The sequence below is a fragment of the Crocodylus siamensis genome, chromosome 1 (genome assembly GCF_052110815.1).
Source record: "Crocodylus siamensis isolate JL-2025a chromosome 1, ASM5211081v1, whole genome shotgun sequence".
Classification (NCBI taxonomy): Eukaryota; Metazoa; Chordata; order Crocodylia; family Crocodylidae; genus Crocodylus; species Crocodylus siamensis.
This window is the reverse complement of record NC_143395.1, coordinates 171378772-171399596: the sequence shown is the minus strand read 5'-3', so window position 1 is coordinate 171399596 and position 20825 is coordinate 171378772. Positions and strand designations below refer to the sequence as shown.

The following is a 20825-nucleotide window of genomic DNA, read 5'->3' as shown; positions in this document are numbered from 1 at the left end:
TTTTTCATTAAGGGCCAGAGCTGGCCTGGGCTGGCACTTGTTGGGGGCTGGGGGAGCTGGGGGGGTCAGGGGACTCGTGAAGTACTGAGCTGGGGCAGGCCAGGCAGCCATGGGAGGGTTGGGGGAGCGGGTGGAGGTCCATTGATCATGGGGCCAGGTCCACTGATCATGGGCCCAAGTCCCACAGTCATGAGCCTCAGGCTGGGAGATCCATATCTCCCAGCATGAGCCCTGCAGTCACAGGACCTGGCTGGGAGATCCTTATTGCCCAGCTCCAGCTCTGAAGTCATGGGGCTGGTTCTGGGAGGGTCTTCTCTCCCAGCCCAAGGCCCATGATCACAGGACCCCCGCTGAGAGATCCTTCTCTCCCAGCACCAGCTCCGTGGTTGTGGGGATGGTGCTGGGAGATACTTATCTCCCAGCCTGAGTCCCACGGTCAAGGGATCTGGGCTGAGAGCTCCCTACTTCTGGGTTGCTCCCACCTGGGCTTTGGGGCGGAGCTTGCTCTGGCAACAGCTGGCAACTATGTCCCAGCCCCTGTCAGGAGACAGCTGTTTCCTGACCCCTGGGCTAGCACCCATGGCTAGCACCCAGGGGGGATCCTAGAGCTCCCCCTGGCTGCTGCAGGGGCCCATTGCAAGGCCACAGGGAGCAGGAGCAATCAGCTGCTAGGAGACACGTAGCCAGTAGAGTTTACTCTTAAGTAGTTTACTGGAGAGTAAATTACTCCCATATTATTTGCACATGCAGTTGCACCCTATAGCAACGGTTCTCAGCAGCAGAAAGGTTTTCTGGGTTTACTCCAATTCACAAGTTCAGCTGCACAGCAAACTATTATTATGAAACTAACACCTTTATCAACTATTAACAGACACAAAGCCAGACATTTTCAAATCATCTGAAAAATGTATAGGAATGAGGACAAAGAAAGGTTTGAAATCATGTTTTAACAGTGATGTTTGAATGCAAATGTCAATGGAATATATAAACTATTCATTGTTTATCTTATTGACGTGGGGCAAAACTTTCATATGTGCTTAATAATTTGGAGTGTTTCAGTTTCTCCATTGTAAGTCTGATTTTTAAGCATGTTGAACACCTACTACTTATCCAACATATTATTGATCTTTGATTCCAGAAAGGCTCCTTGTTGTCTTATTGTCTCCTCCAACTTTGATCTGTTCAGTCTGGCAAGATCTGCCTTTCAGCATTCAGGTCCAACAATAACTTGATCCAGACAAAACATAACTTATATCTCCAGGCCCACTCTTTCAAGAATGCCTGTCTTTATACTCCAAAAAAACAACTAGGTGATCCAAAGCAGCACCACAGACATTTTTTAGTTTGCAATTTAGCTTTATAGAAAGCCTGTTTCTATGCAGACTCTTAACCACATCTCCAATTCATATAAACTACTATAGTTTTACACTGATGTTTTCAGCTGAAAATTTGGTCCTAGGACTTATTTGGTGAGGCTCCCTTCCTTTAACAATACACTTTTTACTGCTTGTTAGAGAAAAATAACCCACTTCATGCAGCTATGTACTAATAGGAATAGTTTTCTTGTAAAGATTCATAACCAGGACCATTACCATATGCAAAAGAAATTATATGAACACTATTTGCTAGCAGTGCCAAACCTTCAGAATGTGGGCATATACATCCTCCGTGCCAGTTTCTATGCCAAAGACAGATTATGTCCTACAAGGACATTTCCACAAGCATGTGAACATGCATTTTGCAGTTCCTCAAAGGCTTTTGAGGCATTGCAAAATGCATCCTGCACATGATTTGATTCTCCATACTGCATCTTTGCAGCACAGAGCTATATTTAGATACTGGATAATTCTGTTATCAAGAAAAAGCACGCCAAAAAAAGTGGCACAGTACACATGACAGCGGCATGTGCCACTCAAAACTAGAGCCTGGCCAGCCAGAGCCACAGGAGGCTCCCAGGTAAGGGGGCTGGCCCCAGCTTCCCCTGCCCCACTCAGAGTATTTTTCCCCATGCTTACCCCACGTGCAGAGGCATGCACCAGGGCAAAAAGTAGTGGCATGAATTAGTGCCACTGCTTTTTTCCCCACAGCAACAACATGCCTCTGCGTATGGGGATGTGGCCAATGGGTTTATTTTGTAAATCATATTTGCATACCCAAGAGTGCTAACATTATTTGACACTCTGCAGCACCCTTGTAAAGAGCTCAAGGCACCCCATGGTGCCATTGCACCCTGGTTAAGAATTACTGGTCTAGAAGATTCACATCCTGGTCAGGCTGCAGCTGGAGTACTGCATTCAGTTCTGGGTGCCGCACTTCAAGAGGGATGTGGACAGCATGGAGAGGGTCCAGAGGAGGGCCACTCGCATGATCAGGGGACAGCAGGGCAGGCCCTATGAGGAGAGGCTCAGGGACCTGAACCTGTTCAGCCTCCACAAGAGAAGGCTGAGGGGGATCTAGTGGCCATTTACAAACTAGTTAGGGGGGACCAGAGGCATTGGGGGAATGAATCCCTGTTCCCCCGAGCATTGCCAAGAGTGACTAGAAATAACGGTCACAAGCTGGCAGACGGTAGATTCAGACTAGACATCAGGAGGTGCTACTTCACTGTCAGGGCGGCTAGGATCTGGAACCAACTTCCAAGAGAAGTGGTGCAGGCTCCTACCCTGGGGGTCTTTAAGAGGAGGATAGACGAACACCTTGCTGGGGTTGTTTGATCCTAGTACTTTTTCCTGCCATGGCAGGGAATCAGACTTGATGATCTGCTCAGGTCCTTTCCAACTCTACCAACTATGAAACTATGAAACATTTGAATAAAACATGCTAATTTTGTAGCTTAGATGTTTCACACATTTCACACGGTTCTTCCAAGAATTGGACATTGTTATCTGCACACAGCATTTTAGAACAAAAAATTCTCAAATAATTTGTGGAGTTCTGCTAAATGCAACTAGCCAGGAACTAACTTGCTCATGCAGGCTGCTTGTACATGCCATGGGGGCTTACTTTGGTTGAATTATCCCTAAATTGAAGTGGTGGGTATTTAAAAACGCCTCTTCAATTTAGGGAGAATTCAACCAAAGTAAACCCCTGTGGCATATTCCCAAGGGTCAGGCCTGATTCTTACCTGCCTCTCCAGTGGCAGAAGGGGGAGGGTGAGCTGTTGGTGGGCCAAGCGGTCCCTGAGCTACGGGTGGGGCCAGTGCTTCCCTCCATGGTGGTGGCAATGCCCCTCAGGTGGCATCTGCCTGCAAACACCCAGCCCAGGCAGTCCCAGGGGGCACTGCAGCCACAGAAGTAAGCACCAGGTCCTGCACAGCTCAGGCAGGCAGGCAGGCTCCAAGGAGGGACACACACACACAAAAAAGATCAGGCTTGCTGCTTTTTTTTTCCCTTCAGCAGAGCCTGCCTGTATGGGCTGCTGCTAGACTGCCTGCATAGGCCCCTGAGTTGGATGGGGCCCAGTGCTTCCCTCCACAGCCGTAAGTTAGCAACACCTTGGAGGTGTTTTATTTTGCTACATCCCAAAGTCATTTAATGTGCAATACACTGCTGACAGTTTAAATAGCTATGCCATTATAGCAGTGCAAAAGGGCATTTAAGCCACTTTAAAGGCCAGTTTTGTGGCATGTACAAAGGCCCACAGATTTTATATTTTGATTTTTTTAATAATTGCCCTTTAAATAAATTAGGAAAAGGTATATGAGTAAGTGAAAACAAACTAGAAGCTAGAAAGAATGTGCATATGCTTTCAAAAAAATAGGGCAATGAGAACTGGATGTTAAGAAACAACAAAATATTCAACATTTACTAACTTTAGCAGTGAAATGGTAGGCAGAGAGATGAGGGAGTGGGGAAGAAGGAGGGAGGAAACACACCACCACCACCACCACCACAAACGGGGAACACATAACACTGAAAAATCCAAAGCCTGACTTTTTAACCCTTTGACCTTTTCACTGTACAAATAAAGGTCTAGGAGAAAGTAGATGCCACTGTGCCACTTTGTAATGTCTCCTCTGGTCTACAAAGAAAACAGATCATAGGCTCTGAAAGCAAAAAAAGGCCCTTCTGCTCTAGCAACAATGACATTTCTTTGATTAAAATTTGAATTTGGCACAAATCTGGGCTAGAAAAATTAGCAGTCCTCAATAAGGATGTGTTATATTTCTGGTGACCCAAATCCCAGGCTGATGACTCAAATCAGATTTCTTTCCTTGGGCTCCTTCCAAATTCACACTTGTAGTGTGCCTCCAGGAGAAGAAGGAATCTGTAGCAAGATCAGGTGGCATCAAAGCAAAGAGTCTTACTCCTTGTGCTGTATTCAGTGGTGAGCAAGAGCCCATTGGATTCCACCAGGTTTTGCAAAGTAAAAATAACTCACTAATCTTCACTTAACAACTAATGTGAAATAAAAAGGGGAAAAGATCTCTTAAGCCCCAGCACTGACAACCATGGTGCACTCCTGAACAGAAGCTGGGTCCCTATGGAAAAAAAATTAGTCCTATTTAATAACACCGAATGGGAAAAAATGGGAAGAGCTCCAGCTTGGAAGAAGAGGCCTCTTTCAAGATGGCCTGCCCTCAGAAAATTCCCTTTAATGTGATATAAGTTACAACATCTGAGCCTGTTGTGATGATACTGGGTTTAGGAGAGGGAAGGAGCCACTCTAATTAAACTGTCCACAGTATCTCATGTATTCAGCATCCTACAGTTCAAAATGGCAGCAGGGGCACAAATGCCCCTGCTACCATTATGAAGTGCAGGATGCTGACTACACACAACACCAAGGCTGCTAGAGAATGCTAATTAGATTGAGTCTGTTTCCATGTGTGCTAATTAGCACACATCAGAGAAGGCACTGGGCATGTGTATAGGTACCCCAAATGTCTGGCCATGACCACAGTTCATGCATGGTAATTGTGCCTGGGCTTCTGAAGGAGGTGGTTGAGAGCAAACAGAAATCCTCTTATTCCTCCAAAGACATTTTCTATTTCAAAACTCAAATGGAAACTAAACTTTTCTTAAGGTTCTAAAATATTAAAATAAATGTGTGTATAAAGGAACAGAAGCCATATTGTCATAAGAAAGATGGTTCTTGAACTATTAGCAGATATGAACACAAAAGAAGTGTTATAAACCACATAAAGAGGCCCTGTGAATAGAGTGCATTTTTCTTTAGGTCTGAAGAAAAAGAAGAAAAGGCAAGTGCTTTTTCCTCAGAACTGAAAAAGAATGCCTTGCATTTGAAAGCTTATTTAAGTCTATATCCCAACTATGTGCTTGGTCCAAAAAAAATATCACCCACAAAAATCCTTACCTCTCACATATTTCCTGGGCCATCGTAACTACAACACTGCTCCAACACCACTATTAAGGAGTCTGTTATAGAATCATGGGAAATTAGGGTTGGAAGGAATCTCAGGAGGTCATCTAGTCCAGCCTCTTGCTCAAGGCAGAACCATCCCCAACTAGATTATCCCAGCCAAAGCTTTGTCTAGCCAGGTCCTAAAAACCTCCAAGGATGGAGATTCTACAACCTCTCTGGGTAACTTCTCTGTTCCAGTGCTTTACTACCCTCCTAGTGAGAAAATTATTCCTAATATCTAACCTAAACTTCCCTTGCTGCAGCTTGAGCTCCTTGTTCTGTCAGCTGCCACCATTGAGAACATTCTAGCTCTAGCCTCTTTCGAACCCCACTTCAGGTATTTGAAGGCTCCTATTAAATCCTCTCTCAGTCTTCTGTAGACTAAATAAGCCCAGTTTCCTCAGTCTTTCATCATAAGTCATGTCTCCCAGCCCCTCACCATTTTTGTTGCCCTCCGCTGGACCATCTCCAATTTTTCCATGTCCTTTCTGTAGTGGGGGGCACAAAATTGAACACAGTATTCCAGATGTGGCCTCACCAGTGCTGAATAGAGGGGAATAATCACTTCCCTCAGCCTGCTGGAAACACCCCTACTGATGCAGCCCAGCATGCTCTTAGCCTTCTTAGCAACAAGGGCACTTTGCTGGCCCATATTCAGTTTACTGTCCACTGTAACCCCCAGGTCCTTTTCTGCAGAACTGCTGTCCAGCCAGGCAGTCCACAGCCTGTACCACTGCATGGGATTATTCCATCCTAAATGTAGGGCTTTGCACTTGTCCTTGTTCAACATCTTTTGGCCCAATCCTCCAATTTGTTAGGTCACTCTAAATCCTAGTCCTACCCTCTAGCATATTAACTATTCCCTGCCCAGCTTAGTGTTATCTGCAAACATGCTGAGGATGCACTCTATGCAATATTCTAGGTCATTGATGAAGGCATTGAACAAAACTGGCCCCAAGAGTGACACTGGGAACACTCCACTTAAGACTGGCTGCCAATTAGATGTTGAGCCATTGATTATTACACTCTGAGCCTGATGCTCCAGCCAATTTTCTAACCACCTTACCATCCATTCATTGAGCCCATACTTCCTTAGCTTGCCTGTGAGAAAGCTATGGGAGACTGTATCAAAAGCTTTGCTAAAATCAAGGTATATCACATCCACTGGTCACCTTGTCATAGAAGGCAATCAGGTTGGTCAAGTATGACTTGCCCTTGGTGAATCCATGCTGCCTGTTCCTAATCACCTTCTTCTCCTCCAAGTGTTTAGAAATGGATTTCTTGAGGATTGTTCCATGATTTTTTCCAGGGACTGTAATGCGGCTGACTGGTCTGTAGCTTTCTGGATTCTCCTTTTTCCATTTTTTAAATATGGGCACTATGTTTGCCCTTTTCCAATCATCTGGGACATCTTGGTCACCAATTTGATTCAGAGGAGATTTGGCATGATTCAGCAGCTAAATCTCCAAATCTAAATCAAATCAGGAGACACATTAAAAGGTCTAAATCAAATCTGAAGCTTCTGAATCGATTCGGAAAAGATTTGGAGAGATTAAGAGACTTGGATCGGCTGGGAAGAGGAGGGCTCAGCTGGGTGGCTGCAGGTTCTCCCATGGCTCCTCCAGCTGTGCCTGCCTCTCCCTGGGTGGTAGGAGCTGCAGGAGAAGCCCCCATGTTTGCCCTGCCTGGCCCCGTCCCCCATCCAGATGCAGATTCCAAGCACTTAAAAAAAAAAGAAAAAAAGTCCCACACTCACCAGCTACAGCAGTGGCTGTGGGAGCTCTGGCACCTCCTGGCAGAGTCCTCCCCATGCAGCCCCCATGTCTCATTCATCCCCCCCACCCCAGCTCCTAGATGGCACCATGCTGAGCCATGCTGCACCCGTGCCATGGGGCAGCTGCTGTGTAGGTGCCAACAATTGGGGGGGGCAATCCCTCCTGCCCCAACTGCCCCATGCTGTGTGGGGAGGGCTGTGCTATGAGCACCCAGAGGCCCTGATTGCCACTTCCAGAGCTGGTGAGTGTGGTTTTTGTTTTGTTTTTTAAATTGCTAGGATGATGAGGCTGGGCAGGGCAGCCACTGGGGGCTGGGCTAGGCAGGGGGGAGATTGGGGATCAGGGCTGTGAGGGGCAGGGCTCTGCCACATGGCCCCAGAGCCCCCACAGCCCTGGTACTGCCGGTGAGTGTGAGATTTTGGGGGGGGCTTTTTTAATTCCCAAGCAGGGACTGCTGGGGGCAGGCAGAGGGGGGTGGGCCATCAGGGGTGGGACTGGGCAGGGGAGGCAATTGGGGCACGGGGTCTGCCTGGGGGGGGCAGGACAGCCCTGGGGTCTTCTTCCATGGCTCCCCACACCCAAGGAGAGGCAGGCACAGTCAGAAGAGCCACAAGACAACCTGCAGCTGCCCAGCTGTGCCTGCCTTTCCCCATCCAATCCGAATCTCCTAATCAGCACTGAATCTCCAATTCTGATTAGGCTGAATTGAATGGGGACACTGTCCTCTGAATTGGCCAAATCTGAATCGAATAGTTCCCTATTCACACAGGCCTAGTAATTAACACACTCCAGAAGACTCAATTAATCGAGTCTGCTCCAACTTGCTATAATTACAGCACATCAGAGCAGCCTCACTGCTCGTGTATGGGTGCCCTTGAAAACTAGCCTACCTTCAATTTCTAGTAGGACAATTGCAAAAACTATATTGACCTCAATTTCAGTTTATAGCCTCTATGGTAGCAGTCAGTCAGGACAGTCTGACCTGCACTTTTCAAAAAACACTAGCATGCTGAATATTCTACCAAAAAAAAAAAAAAAGTCTCCCCTCCCTTCCAACTAATGGCCATCCTGCATACACAAATACAAAAAGCAGAGCAAGAACATGACTCTACTAACAATAACACAGCAAAGATCTTTCAATAATGCTTTTAATAAGAAGATTGTGAGCACAACTATTTTCTGCTACAAAATTCTTAAGAATAGTGTTATGGGACAGCAATAAGAGATTAATGGAGATCTTGCAAAAAAGATAAATGGCATTACAAAAATACCAGAAAACTGAGGGGGGGGAAATTAATTGAACCTATACATTTGATAAATATTTATTTTTTTGCAGAAGAAAAATGCATAGTAGTTTAAGCTGTCATTATGCTAACCTATATCCTATTTTTCATATTATTAGTAATACATAATGTGGTAGTTTATATTCAAAAATAAAACCAGAATGTATATACCTCATGTATTTATCCAGAAATACACCAAGGTTACTATGGTTACGAAAAATCCATTACCTTTGAATACAGAATGAAAAAGTTTGACTTAAAGTGTGCACTATTTATTATAGCAAACATCAACAGCCTTCAGGAGGTTCTCTAACTGGATTCATTTTTCAGTGTCAGAACTGACCCACCACACTAGTAGCTCATGGCCTGTGCAAGGCAAAAAAAAAAAATTGAACTGTATGCATTTTTAAATGTGTGTTGTACTAACTCACAGCATAGAAATACCTCAGAGTTTTAAGGTCTTAAAAAACAAAGAAAGACCCTGAAACCACTTTATCCTGTGTAGATAGTGATGGGAGTGTTTTCAGTTTTACATAAATCTATAGAAATACACAAATTGTGCCCAGCTATTACTTTTATTTCACTATGTCACAAAGAGTTCATTTTTTCATTGGATGAAAAATCATGGTATAACTGATGAATTTATGATACCTTAATTAAACGATAGAAGAAAGTAAAATGTGAGATGACTGGACACTGAAATAATAGTCTGCAGCAGGGATACTGATTCTATGAAACGGAATACTTATGTAACCCAGTCATTAAGACAGAGCATATAACTTATATTTGAAAATAATGAAACTTATATTATATTCCTACAATATGTAATTGAATGGGGACTATGCAGGGAGGCTGTAGTATGCCTCCCTAGACAAGGACATACCTAGACAAGACATTCAAAAATCCCAAAGCAGGATCAATCTAAGTTACGTGGTTTTCTGTAAATGGCATAGTGCAGATAGGTAGCTAACAGAACACAAATTAGCCCTGGTGGGGGAAGCAATTCTTAGACTGGGTTCTGCCATTTTTAAACCTGTCTGTGCAAGCCGAACTTCTGGTCTGTTACAGGTATAGACTGATTTCCAGTCACTTATACCAGTAAAAGTATAACATCTGTGCCTGACCACAAGTGTACACTTGAAAGACAGTAGGAAAACTTTATAGAACCTACCTCATCACTAACAGTTTGCAAACTTGTTTTGATAACGCTGAGTATTGCCAATTCAAAGAACTTTTAAAAGTTAAGAGGTATCTTGAGTCCTGTGAGAAAGGACTGGGCAAGTTTTAAAGAATTATTGACATGGGGAGGGAGGGTTTTGGTTCTGGAGTTAAAAAGACAAAGGCTGTCACAGCCAGACAATCCAGCAGGGGTTTTGTGGAAGAATCTATACGTTCAAACTACCAGAGTCCCCAGATACATAAATCTGCTTTATTGTTTTAAAAGTATGGTTTCCTATGAGGCACCTTTGCTTCTTTGCTTTAAAAAAGACAGTTGGGTCACTGGTTATCCACCAAGAGAACAAAATAGTAGGTGCTCAAGTTAAATCAAGCCTACAGAAATAATCAAATTAACTTTGGAATAAGTGGGGAACTGCATCTGTGTTCTTGTCTGAGAATGGGAGAATTGTGTGATTCTCCTTCCTTAGCCAAGTGATAGCTGGAGATGTCGGACTTGAAAGAAGGTGCTCTAACAAACGAAGCGAAGGCAAACATGCAATCAACCTGGTAATTATGACAAGAGTACCAATATATAAAACTCACCTTTGACTGTATATTTAGTTCCATTTCCAGTGTACTTTGGTAGAGCATCCATATATAAAGTGTACTGTGTTATAATACCATTTGGGGTTTTTGGCTGACTCCAACTCAGCAGTAAAGAAGTGGGGAAAGCTATAGCTGTAGGTGGCTGTACATCTGTAGGGGCTGGAAAGAACATGTAAAACCCTAAAAATGTATAATAATAAATCAAATATGTAGTCTTAAAGCCATTATAAAACTACCATGTCCATAAACCAAATTATTTAACATTCTACAAGGTAACAATAAATAAAAATAATAAGCAATGAAGCAAATAGAAAAATAATTCTTTGATACATTAATTATGTAATTATTATTTGATTGCTGATGGCAAATAATTATATCATATAATACCTTATACTATATTAAATAAGAAATAAATGTTAAACCCTTTAGTGAACAGTTTCTCTTAGGACAGTGCTCAAAGAACACTGTAAATTCATGAGGATTCTTGAGCTGCAAAGTGTCAACATTTTTAAAACTGAGCTATCAATAAGTGGGGTCACATAATCACTTGCCAGGCAAGAAAAACCATATGGATAAAACATGTCTGCCAGCAATGAGAACTTAGCTCTAGTATGTGATTTATCTCTAGTGTCTTTTACCTTTAGCTTGTCTGAAAGTCCCCTGTGTATTCAAGTGACTTCTTCTGACAAGACAGGGAAATTCTCCATGCACCCTATAGAGCAGTGGGTCTCATAGACATTAATTAATTAGCAAACCAACTTATTCGAAGGAGGAAGGGACAGTCATACTGGAACAGGTGACAAAACTGGTTGTCAGTTCAAGTGTCAGGTAATTTTCAAGGAGAGCCACCAGCCCTACTAAAGATGCTTTAAAATAATTTTTTGGACCAAATTTTTACAATTTAGTGTCTGAAGCTAAAAAACTGCATTCACATTTACTTGATGTTTAAAGCTGCAAAGTACTTTCACTGCCATATATTTCACTGGAAGGGGAAGGCATACCCTTTGTACTTTTGAACTCTCAGGCCCCGTAAAGATACATACAAATTTTTCTATAATTCTAGCTTTAAACAGTTATGTTTAAAACACTTTAAATTGGAGATTTTAGATATGTTAACACTTGTCTCCTAACCAGGTATAATCTCCCATTCCTTGACTTTTATTTTGAGTTGCACATGGATCTTTTCTCTAATATCTTAGATGCAGATATTATGTACAGGCAACCTTAATTTCAGCATTTAGCTTTTCAGGGCTTGACTTTGCACTATGACTATCATATTTACTATCATAGCACCCATATCATTCCCCCAAAAAATCAGTTTCCCATAATTGGAATGCATGTTTTAAACAGTAAAGCTGGTTTTGTGACCAGAGTAGAAACACCACACTTTGATTCCTGCTTGCAGCAACAGTGGTATTTCTATTCAGGCATCTGAGGGAGCCAATTGATTTAACAGCTCACAGTCCTTCACTCTACAGTATTAATTACCTTCTATCCTTTTTAATAGTCTTGATATTCCCCTAATCAAGCTATTCTTTCTTCCAGCAATTTTGTTATATTTAGCTACTCCTGGTCTCTCCCCTTATTTCACAGCTTTGCAGAATGTTTTTAGCGCTTTTCAAAATTGTAGACCTAGCCATGGAGACCCACCTTCAGCAGCAGCTAAGGTTTAAGCTTTTGCTTAATCAGGAAATGAAGGGTGAGTGAACTGAAGATTAGGCTCCGTCTCTGCTCAGTGCAGCCATAACTCTGGGGGGGGGGGTTCTTCATTTTGTTTTCCAAAAAACAAGGTGTGTCTCTTATTTGGGGGCATGTGGCATGCAATAATATGCATAATTAGTTCAGTCATGCATGCAGTTATAATCTAATTAGCAATATTTTGCATACACAATTATGTAGTGGTTGGCGCTGGCTAATAATTAAAAATTTAAAGGCTCAGTTCTCCTACCCTTCCACCCTACCTCTTAGGTCCAGAAGCAATCCCACTGAATATCACAAAGGTGGCAGTGTTGGGACCTTAGTCTAGGAGGCATATCTGGTAATTTATAAGCACTGAATTAGCAATTTAAAACAATAACTAGCACTGGCTGGCAATGTGGAAACAATGTATAGTAATGAATGTTTCAAGAGGGAAACAGTGATAGCTCGAGGGTGTGATATGGTGTCTGTCTTCTCTATCAGAAGTTTATTGTTATTAAGAGCATGCAACAAGAGTGTATCCCAAATAGAAATTACACAAATTGACTTTATGTTCAGTCTTTCTGTGGGATAAAAATCAAGATATTATTGAACGCTGTGGGGAGAAAAAGAAAATCTGTTCTTGCCTAAAATTTGACCATGTCAGTCTATCAATATAAATGGCCTGTCTCTTGTATATTTTATACCTTACATATATAATATGTATATTATATATATATAACTACTATTTTTTTTCTGAGTAAAAAAATCATTTGTATAAAGAAAAAATGTATTGTAATGTGCAGTAATCAACTACATGGTAACATTAGATTTCCATGTTTATGCCAGAAGCTTGGCAGAGGAAGTCTTAAATTTTCCTTAATAAATCTGCCATAGTATTCATTTATCATTTCACTTAAACATTAGTATGTTTAGAACATCCTAAGGGATTCTAATTGGCAAAGTTTTTTAAATTGGATTGGTGCTGCTAGTATATACTGAAGGATTCACATAAAAAGAATGGGAAACCTTACCAAAATGTGTTCCTCTAATAGCAAATGTTCATCCTAAACCTATGTGAAAGCTGAACCTGGTGATTCTCCAGCTGATTTATATGTCAGCAGCTGAATAAACAGCAACAAAGAGAAAGAAAACTTGGTGGCCCATCTTACTGTCCAACAATTTCTAGTCTCATAGACCTAGTAATACAGAATCATACGAATGTTCAAGGTGTAATTTTTTCCCCCCCGAAATCCTCAAACATGATCTAATTCTGCCCTGTTCACATTGAAGCCCATGGTAAAACTCCTATAGACTTAAATGAGAGAGTAAAGAAAACACTAAACACCTTTAAAAATAAAGTTTAACATTGGGTAAACACCAAACTTTTGGCAAACTTTGTGATCCCACAAAATTGAACAAGAAATTGCAAAATAACCATTCCCAAGATATTTCCAAGGTGGTTAAAACCAGAAAGAAAAACAGCATTTAAAAACTGAATTTTTGAAATTTACAAGCTGTTAAAGAGAGAACTCCACCGAAATCAATAGGAGCTGTAGATAGAGATAAATTTTCTGTCTCTGATGAGAGATATTTTCTTTCAGTTAAAGCTAGAATCTAATGGATTATTTTAAATTTCTTGGCTTAAAGGGTTATTTTTCTTCAAACCAACTAATTTATTTCCATGAAAAAGTAATATTTTGAATTTATTAACATGTAATTCAGAGTCATGTCTATCTTTAATTTGATAAAAATTATGCCTCCCAGACATTGTTTGGATTCTTCTGCTTATATTTCATACCACCTCACTGTACAACTCTTACTTCTGGTATATGTGCTGCATCACTATTTATTTATCTAACTTATAAAAGATAAACAAAAACAAGCCTATGCTAGCTTGTTACAAATACAGCCCTACGTGAGACACCAGATAGGGCTATTATTTTAAAATGCATTTGATAACCATTTCACTTTTTGTGGCAGACTAAATACTCCTACAAATAAGCATTAAATTCTTTCAGCTACAATGGTAGAGACTTAGACCAGTGGTGGCAAACCTGTGGCATTTGTGCCACAAATGGCACAGGCAACTTCTGTGTGTGCCTCACAGATCGGGGAAGAGACAAAGCCGCACAGTGACAGAGCAGGAAGCAGAAAGCAGAGCAGCAGATTGGGCCAGGGAAGGGGATTGGAGTGACACTTCAGGAGGGTGCAGGGGTAATTTGCAACAGGCCTGACAAAAAGGTTGGCCCCCACTGATCTAGACTAACTGTTTATTTTAACTGGCTTACTCCAGATTTAAATTAATGTAACTGAGAGAATAATTTGCCCTGGATTTTATGCTTAAGGGAGACAGGAGTTGCATATGTCTCAGATCGGTTGGAAACAGATCCTTCAGGAATTGATGCACAGCAGTTATTAAGCTGGTCCCTAAAGCCAGAACTATAACACATTTTCTCTTTTTCTATACTCCAGATCTTAATACATGATTAAGAAACACTAATTTATGCTTGCAACTTTTAAGTTCTGAGTACAACAAAAATATGCACGAGTTAAGAAGCGAAGCAGAAGATTAATAAATGGCTCAATTGGCATTTGGAGGTACCCTCATACTGAAATAATAGTTGCCTATTGCTGGTGTTTAGCAGTTAAAAGAGACCATGGAAATCAACCGTTTGATTCTCAATTTCATACTGTGCCATACAATCAATTCTTTTTAGTCAGACTGTCTCTAGATTTACTTCTGAGCCATAGTAAAATGAGGAAGCTTTCATTAATCTTTCAGATGCTTCATATTAATGACAAGGCTCTTGCATGAACAATGTAACAGCAATTAAAAAGCCCATTAATCTGCATTACAGCTATTAAAGATGCATGTCATTAAAGGGTATGGAGTTTGATTCATTTTCGCACCCCCCCAAAAAATGGAGCAATTATGGTCTGGCAATGCACTTTGTCATCAAATTAGGTTGGGGTTTTCCAGCAAATGGCTTTGCAGCATTTAGCTCTTCTCCTGTTTTATTATTCATGACTGAAATGTGGAAGTCAAGACCTTTGAAATTACTTTACCTTCTTGTGGAGTGGAGATGTTCAATGCATGTGAGCTCTCAGTACAGCCAGCCAAAGTGCAAGCAGTTAGGGTTACAGCATAGTTTGTGAAGGGATGCAAGCCTGTCAACATGCCTACAAACAGGAAGAAGTCATGTGTTACCTATGTGTATACAAGGGTCTGCATGTTAGGCATATATAGTCATATGGCACTCTTTTTTTTCTGAAATGCACTTAAAATGTTAAAGGAGAAGAGGATAAAAAAATGAAAACACTGCATGTGTCATTTGCAGGGTTTTTTTTAAAATAGAGTAGTTTTCTGTTCAGTACAAAATGGAAACAAATGCTAGATTTTTTTTCAGATATGAGGTGCAAACCTTTAACATATTTGACATTTAACTCAGCTTTTTGTTCATTCCTTCCCCTGCTAAATTACTTTAGCTGTGAGTTTATTTTTCCCCAAGTAATTTGTAACCTCTCTCCTAAAACAAAAGACATGTCTCCATCTCAGAAATTAAATACTGCTCTACCAGATTTCCCATTTAATCAAGCCCCCATACCATATAAAACATATCATCTAAGTTCTGTTCCATTGGTAGCACTGTATAATCCCTGGGTCTACTACTCCATTATTCACCTGATACAGTATTGAAGGACTCAAAAATACATGTAGTTTTCAGGACCTGTTGGTATTATTAAAAAGAAGTGGCTATTATCCTGCTATAGATCTACCATGTGGCAAGACCAGTTCAGTTTCGCTCGTAGGCACAGAGGACAGACACTCATCCTAGCACACAGTTACATAGATGAACTTACTGGGAGATTGCTTTATAAAAGTTACACAAATATTTTAAAATAAATTTTCAAAGTCTTTCCTGTTCTCCTTTTCAAATCAGGTCAAATGGTAAATTACTGTGAAATGAAACTTCAGGAAATAAAAAGAAGGTGGACTCCTGCAAATTTCATTGGGGTAATATTCTGACCTATATTATGCACATGCTAGGCTTCCATTGAAATCTGTTAGCATCCACATCACCATCTAAGGTTAGAAATTAACTTTATAAGTCAAACTGCTATGTAATCATTGGTCCACCACACCAGCACCATCGGAACAATTGCATTTCTGGAAGCCACAGTCCTTGACTGAAGATTCCTTGTGTGCAGTAGCATGTGATATGGACTGCTTATTTTGGGTGACACATATGCTCAATGTGGAAGAAAAGAACAGTGCCTACTGTCACTGGAACAGAAAAGGCAATAATCCTTTGCTCTTATACAAGACAACAAGAAAGCAGAACTTCTTGTGATCCCTCAAAACTTTACACACATCAAAGCCCCGTAAGAGGCTTAACAGTGCTTAATATGCTTAATAGTTACAGATTTTTTTTAAAATAAATCAGACATGCTAAAAACTGAAATAACATATTACTTTTTGGGCAGTCTGTCTCAGATGCATCTGGGCTGGGCCTAATTTTGTCTTTTATGGAATAAAAGTTAATAATCCAAAGAGCAAATATATTCCCAGATTTAGACACCACATTTTTTTTATTGAAATGGAGATCTTCACACCTTTTCTCAGATTTGACAAAAAAATACTGGAAGTTCAGCATTTGCAATGATCTCTCTACTTGCTTCTTCTGACTCTACTCTTACTCAGACAGCTGTAAATCAGAGATAACTCTACTGACTTTGGCACAGTTATACTGTGGTCAGTTCACAATTCTGCAAATCTTCTATTAATACTGGAAAGCCACACTGCCTCCTCTGACTCTAATGTAAATGTTACAGCAGATACACTGAAAGCAGATCAGGGTCAGCAGCAGCAACCCCAGTTTATTTGCCTGTAATCTTCCAATGATACAAGACAGCTATTTGAAAAAGCATCCCATAAGCATGAAGTAAGCATTACTGATGTTTTTAAGTGTTAGTATCTTGTGTAACACAGCAGTTCTGACATCTTTATTAAACTCTTTGGCACCATCAGATGCAGAGATCTCATGGTTAGCACTCCATACTGACAGTGGCTAAAGAGGAAAATAAAAAAAAATACAGTTTGAATTATTGTCAGCCTATAAATAAGTGTCTGAACCAAAGCTGGCAAATGTGACATTTGCATGTTCACTGTAGAGGGAGATCTGGTAGGGTATATTTTGTTGTATGCCTATAAACATGTGTGGGGGGAGAAGGAGGCGTGTTTTAATTAAAGCAATTACTGGACAGGCACTCAAATAAACTCTGCTCACCATCACGTTTATTAAGCCCCGCAGCATTTCAAAATGGCCATGGGATGCTTTAGCTAAAGCTCATTCAATGAGGGTTAGAATAAAGCGTTCCCATGGCCAGTTTGAAATGTACAGTGGCTTTATACACGTGATGGTGAGGTGACACTGGACCATTATCATTAGAACAAGGAGCAGACTCTAATCAGGTCTGCTCTGATGCCTTCTAATTAGAATGCGAATGAGCACATTTATAGGTACTCATATATGTGCCTATTCACTTTGTGCTCTGCTCTGCTTTGGGATGCAGTTTAATTTTATTTGTACATTTAGCAGTCACGGTGTTCTTATGTGATAGTGAATTAATGCTCCTTGTATTTCTTGTTGGGAGACATTCTGTGGGGATCACCAATGACTTCAGGCTCCAAGTGCAGCAAACAGTGCATCCAGAAAGATGCCCCCCCAGCACTGGAGGGGTTGTTTTTTTTGACAAAGTAGAAAAAATTGACATTCTGTGTCCATGCGGCATCACATTTTATATCGTGTATCATTCAGCAGGGAAGTGCTTTTAAAAAAAATAAAATATCTGTTTGTTTAAAATGTATTCAGTCAAGACTTCTATAAAGAAATTCTCTTTTGACATTTATATTTGATTCCTTTCCTTCACATATAAATGCACATGATTTTGCCAGCAACAAAGAAACAGATGTGTTGAATAGGTGAGCAATAGAAAGTGCAGTTTTTTATTTACACACTTTTCAGCAAACTACTTTTTTTCTCAGCTGCCAACCTAGCTGTTTGGCCAGCATCCACTGTAATCTGTTCTCCTTCATTATGTTAATCTGTGGGCGGAAAGATTTCTGTCATCTTCAAATCGCTTGTACAGCAATGGTAAACACCTTGGCCTGTCTGTAATTGGACAGGTGTCTGCATTGGTGTCACCCGGCTTTTAATTCAATTAAAGAACTGGCTCCTCTACTCTCATTACCCACTCATTTCCTCTGCACTTTTAGTCAGCAGTGAAATTTACACTCAGCGCTTGACTATCCTAGAGTACAAAGTCAGCAGTCCCATAACAAAGATCAACATTGCTATACATACAGTGATTTATAGCAGAGCAAAGTATATTTTGCAATGCTAGTTTTAAACTGCCCTGAGAACCCAGTTGAAAGTGGTAGGGGATTCTTAACACTTTTTCTTAATCCTTAATTTGTATATTATTATATTAGCATCCATTACTTATAGTTGATAATTGATGTCCAGGATAATAGCTCACATGGCTACTTCAAAAAGTGATGCTAACAAAGCAAGTCCTGCTCTTAGTTCAATGCATATAGCTTCATTAATACCAACAGCAGATGCCTGGCTGAACCAGCACGTAGTTCAGGATGCTGGTTAGAAGGCACAATCAATACTGCCTGGAATCTGGGAATACCAGTTCTGTAATGTAGTCAATCTCTTTCCTTTGAGATGAGTTCCCCAGTCTTGTTCAAGCTAAATATGCTCTTGCAGTTGTAGTGCAGTTGAATTTTTGGGGGTCTTAAATTTATATCACAGAATAAGTTCCAAGCTTTAAAATCCACATAGTGGATTAGAGACAGTAAATCAATCCAATGAACCACTCTTCCTGCCCACTAAAACGAACCTCTGGAAATAAATTAAAGTTCTAACACAGACATTTTGACACAATGACCCCATGAAACTGAATAATGTCATTCGTTAAATATGGATGTAAAGTTAACAGTCTTAAGAGTGATCTGGAATCACACCTAGAACATTAAGACCAATTGATATGCAAAATTAGTGTTTAATTTTCTGTACCTCTTCAAATGATCTCTCCCTAATACTAGTATTTGTTTAGGAAATAAAACATGAGGTTCATTCTCACTTTATCTTAACTAAGGGAAAATAAGCACAGAAATGAACAGCAGAAAAGGGTTGACTACAGCATTTGCCTACCTTTCTTCAGCTGGAAAGTTACTTTTATGGGGGATAATTCTGTGTAAAAAAAAACATTTAAAAAAACCCAAAAAACATTATTGCTGCTTTTAAGCACCAATTAATAGGGGGCAGAAACAAATTTTGCCTTAGCTGCTCTACTGTCCCTGTGCCCACAATTACTACAGAGTATGACCAGGTTACTCAGAAGATAGAGTCGTTGCCCTGACATCGTTTTCAGTTTTATAAAGGGGTAACTGCAAGCAAGGGGACAATTACACTGCAGGGCAATTGAGACTCGGTGGCTAAGTACAGACAGTCAAAAAGCCCAAGGTTGAACTGATTCAATCTTTGCAGGTTAGTCTAAATTGTATACATTGAACCAATAACCAAGTGAACAGACATTCACTTTTGATTCTGGAAATGCAGCCACATGGCTGCAGTGGCTCAAGCCAGAAACCAGAAGGACACTAAAGCATGCCTCCCTGCTCAGCTACAGCAGGCAGCTTGGACCAAGGCTAGCCCACCCACCCTGAGAGGAAGGGGTTTGCAGAGAGGTGCAAAGCATCCTGGGATGCTGGGGTACTGTGAGTTAGCTTGAATCTGGAGGGGATCCAGGGCAGAAGTTCAATAAACCAATTTAACCTAAATCAGTTAAGTCAGAAACTACATCTATCCAGGTTTATTTGAAACCAGTTTCAGCCATTTCATATGAACCATGTCCATTTTCCCCAGTTTCATTCAGGGCTGTTGCCAGTTAAGCTCTCTCCACAAGGTAATTGGGGACAGAAGGAGTTTCTGTGATATAAGACCTTCCCCCCACCTCCCAACACACAGAGACCTACTAATTAAGGAAACAGGAACTGTGCCACTTAATTAATGATGAGATGAACTTGGCAGATCAATGGTTTCAGCTTTTGGGTCCCCCGTTAATTGGGAATGGAGACCTATCTGTGCTTCAGCCACTTTGTGGTACGCTGTCTATAGTCTTACTCTTAACTGCACTGTGGGTGTGTCTACACAAGACTTTTTCTGTGGAGTTACCTAATTAGCTCCAAAGGAAACATCTCAGAGTCCATACATGCACCCCTGTTAGGCCATAGAAAACTAATAAACTCTGCCGCAGAGTACTTGTATTTACAAATACTTGTATTTACAAATACTAACCTGCAGCAGACTTTATTAGTGTGCAGCAATGGACATGCAGACACTGACAGGGCTGGGGTGCTTCAGTGAGGGAGCTGTCTGCTGGCTAGCCCCACACTGAAACATCCTCATGCCCCAGCCAGCCCCTCCACAGCACATTGAGCCAGGTCAGAGTAGCCCCAGGCTAGCAGGCTAACCTTCCAGGTCCCCTGCCAGCCAACTTGAATCAACATGCTGTGGTGCTGGCTACATGCATGCATGCTGGAGTTTATTGCTGTAAATTAATTGCACGTGTAGACACACTCTGTGAGATAATCTGGGAAATTTTTGCTATGAATGAAACAGCCTTCATAGCAACGGGAAATTACATAGGGGCAGATGAGAAGAACAGATTAGATGCAGCAAATGTCTGTCCCACTGCTACTTAAGGGTAGAACGATAACTGAGGGAACTCCACGTGATTTGGAACCTCTCCTCTGGGAAGCAAAGATCTACAGTCTATGTTAAGTCCCTGGTAAACTGAAGTTACTCATTGTTACATCTGTCGATACACTCCATAGTAAAATATCTGATCAAGGACATTATGCACAGACTAATATATATGTATCCA

General features: G+C 41.0%; 1 protein-coding gene across 1 annotated transcript in view; it reads right to left on the bottom strand.

Moving 5' to 3' along the window:
- The window catches only part of USH2A (usherin), a 653616-nt gene that overhangs the window by 344728 nt on the left and 288063 nt on the right, over positions 1-20825 (bottom strand). The window contains exons 30-31 of the mRNA XM_090031530.1: positions 14934-15047; positions 10185-10346 (exon numbers count right to left, since the gene is read on the bottom strand). Coding sequence (XP_089887656.1) covers positions 10185-10346; positions 14934-15047 — 276 coding nt within the window. The remainder of the gene's footprint in view (positions 1-10184; positions 10347-14933; positions 15048-20825) is intronic.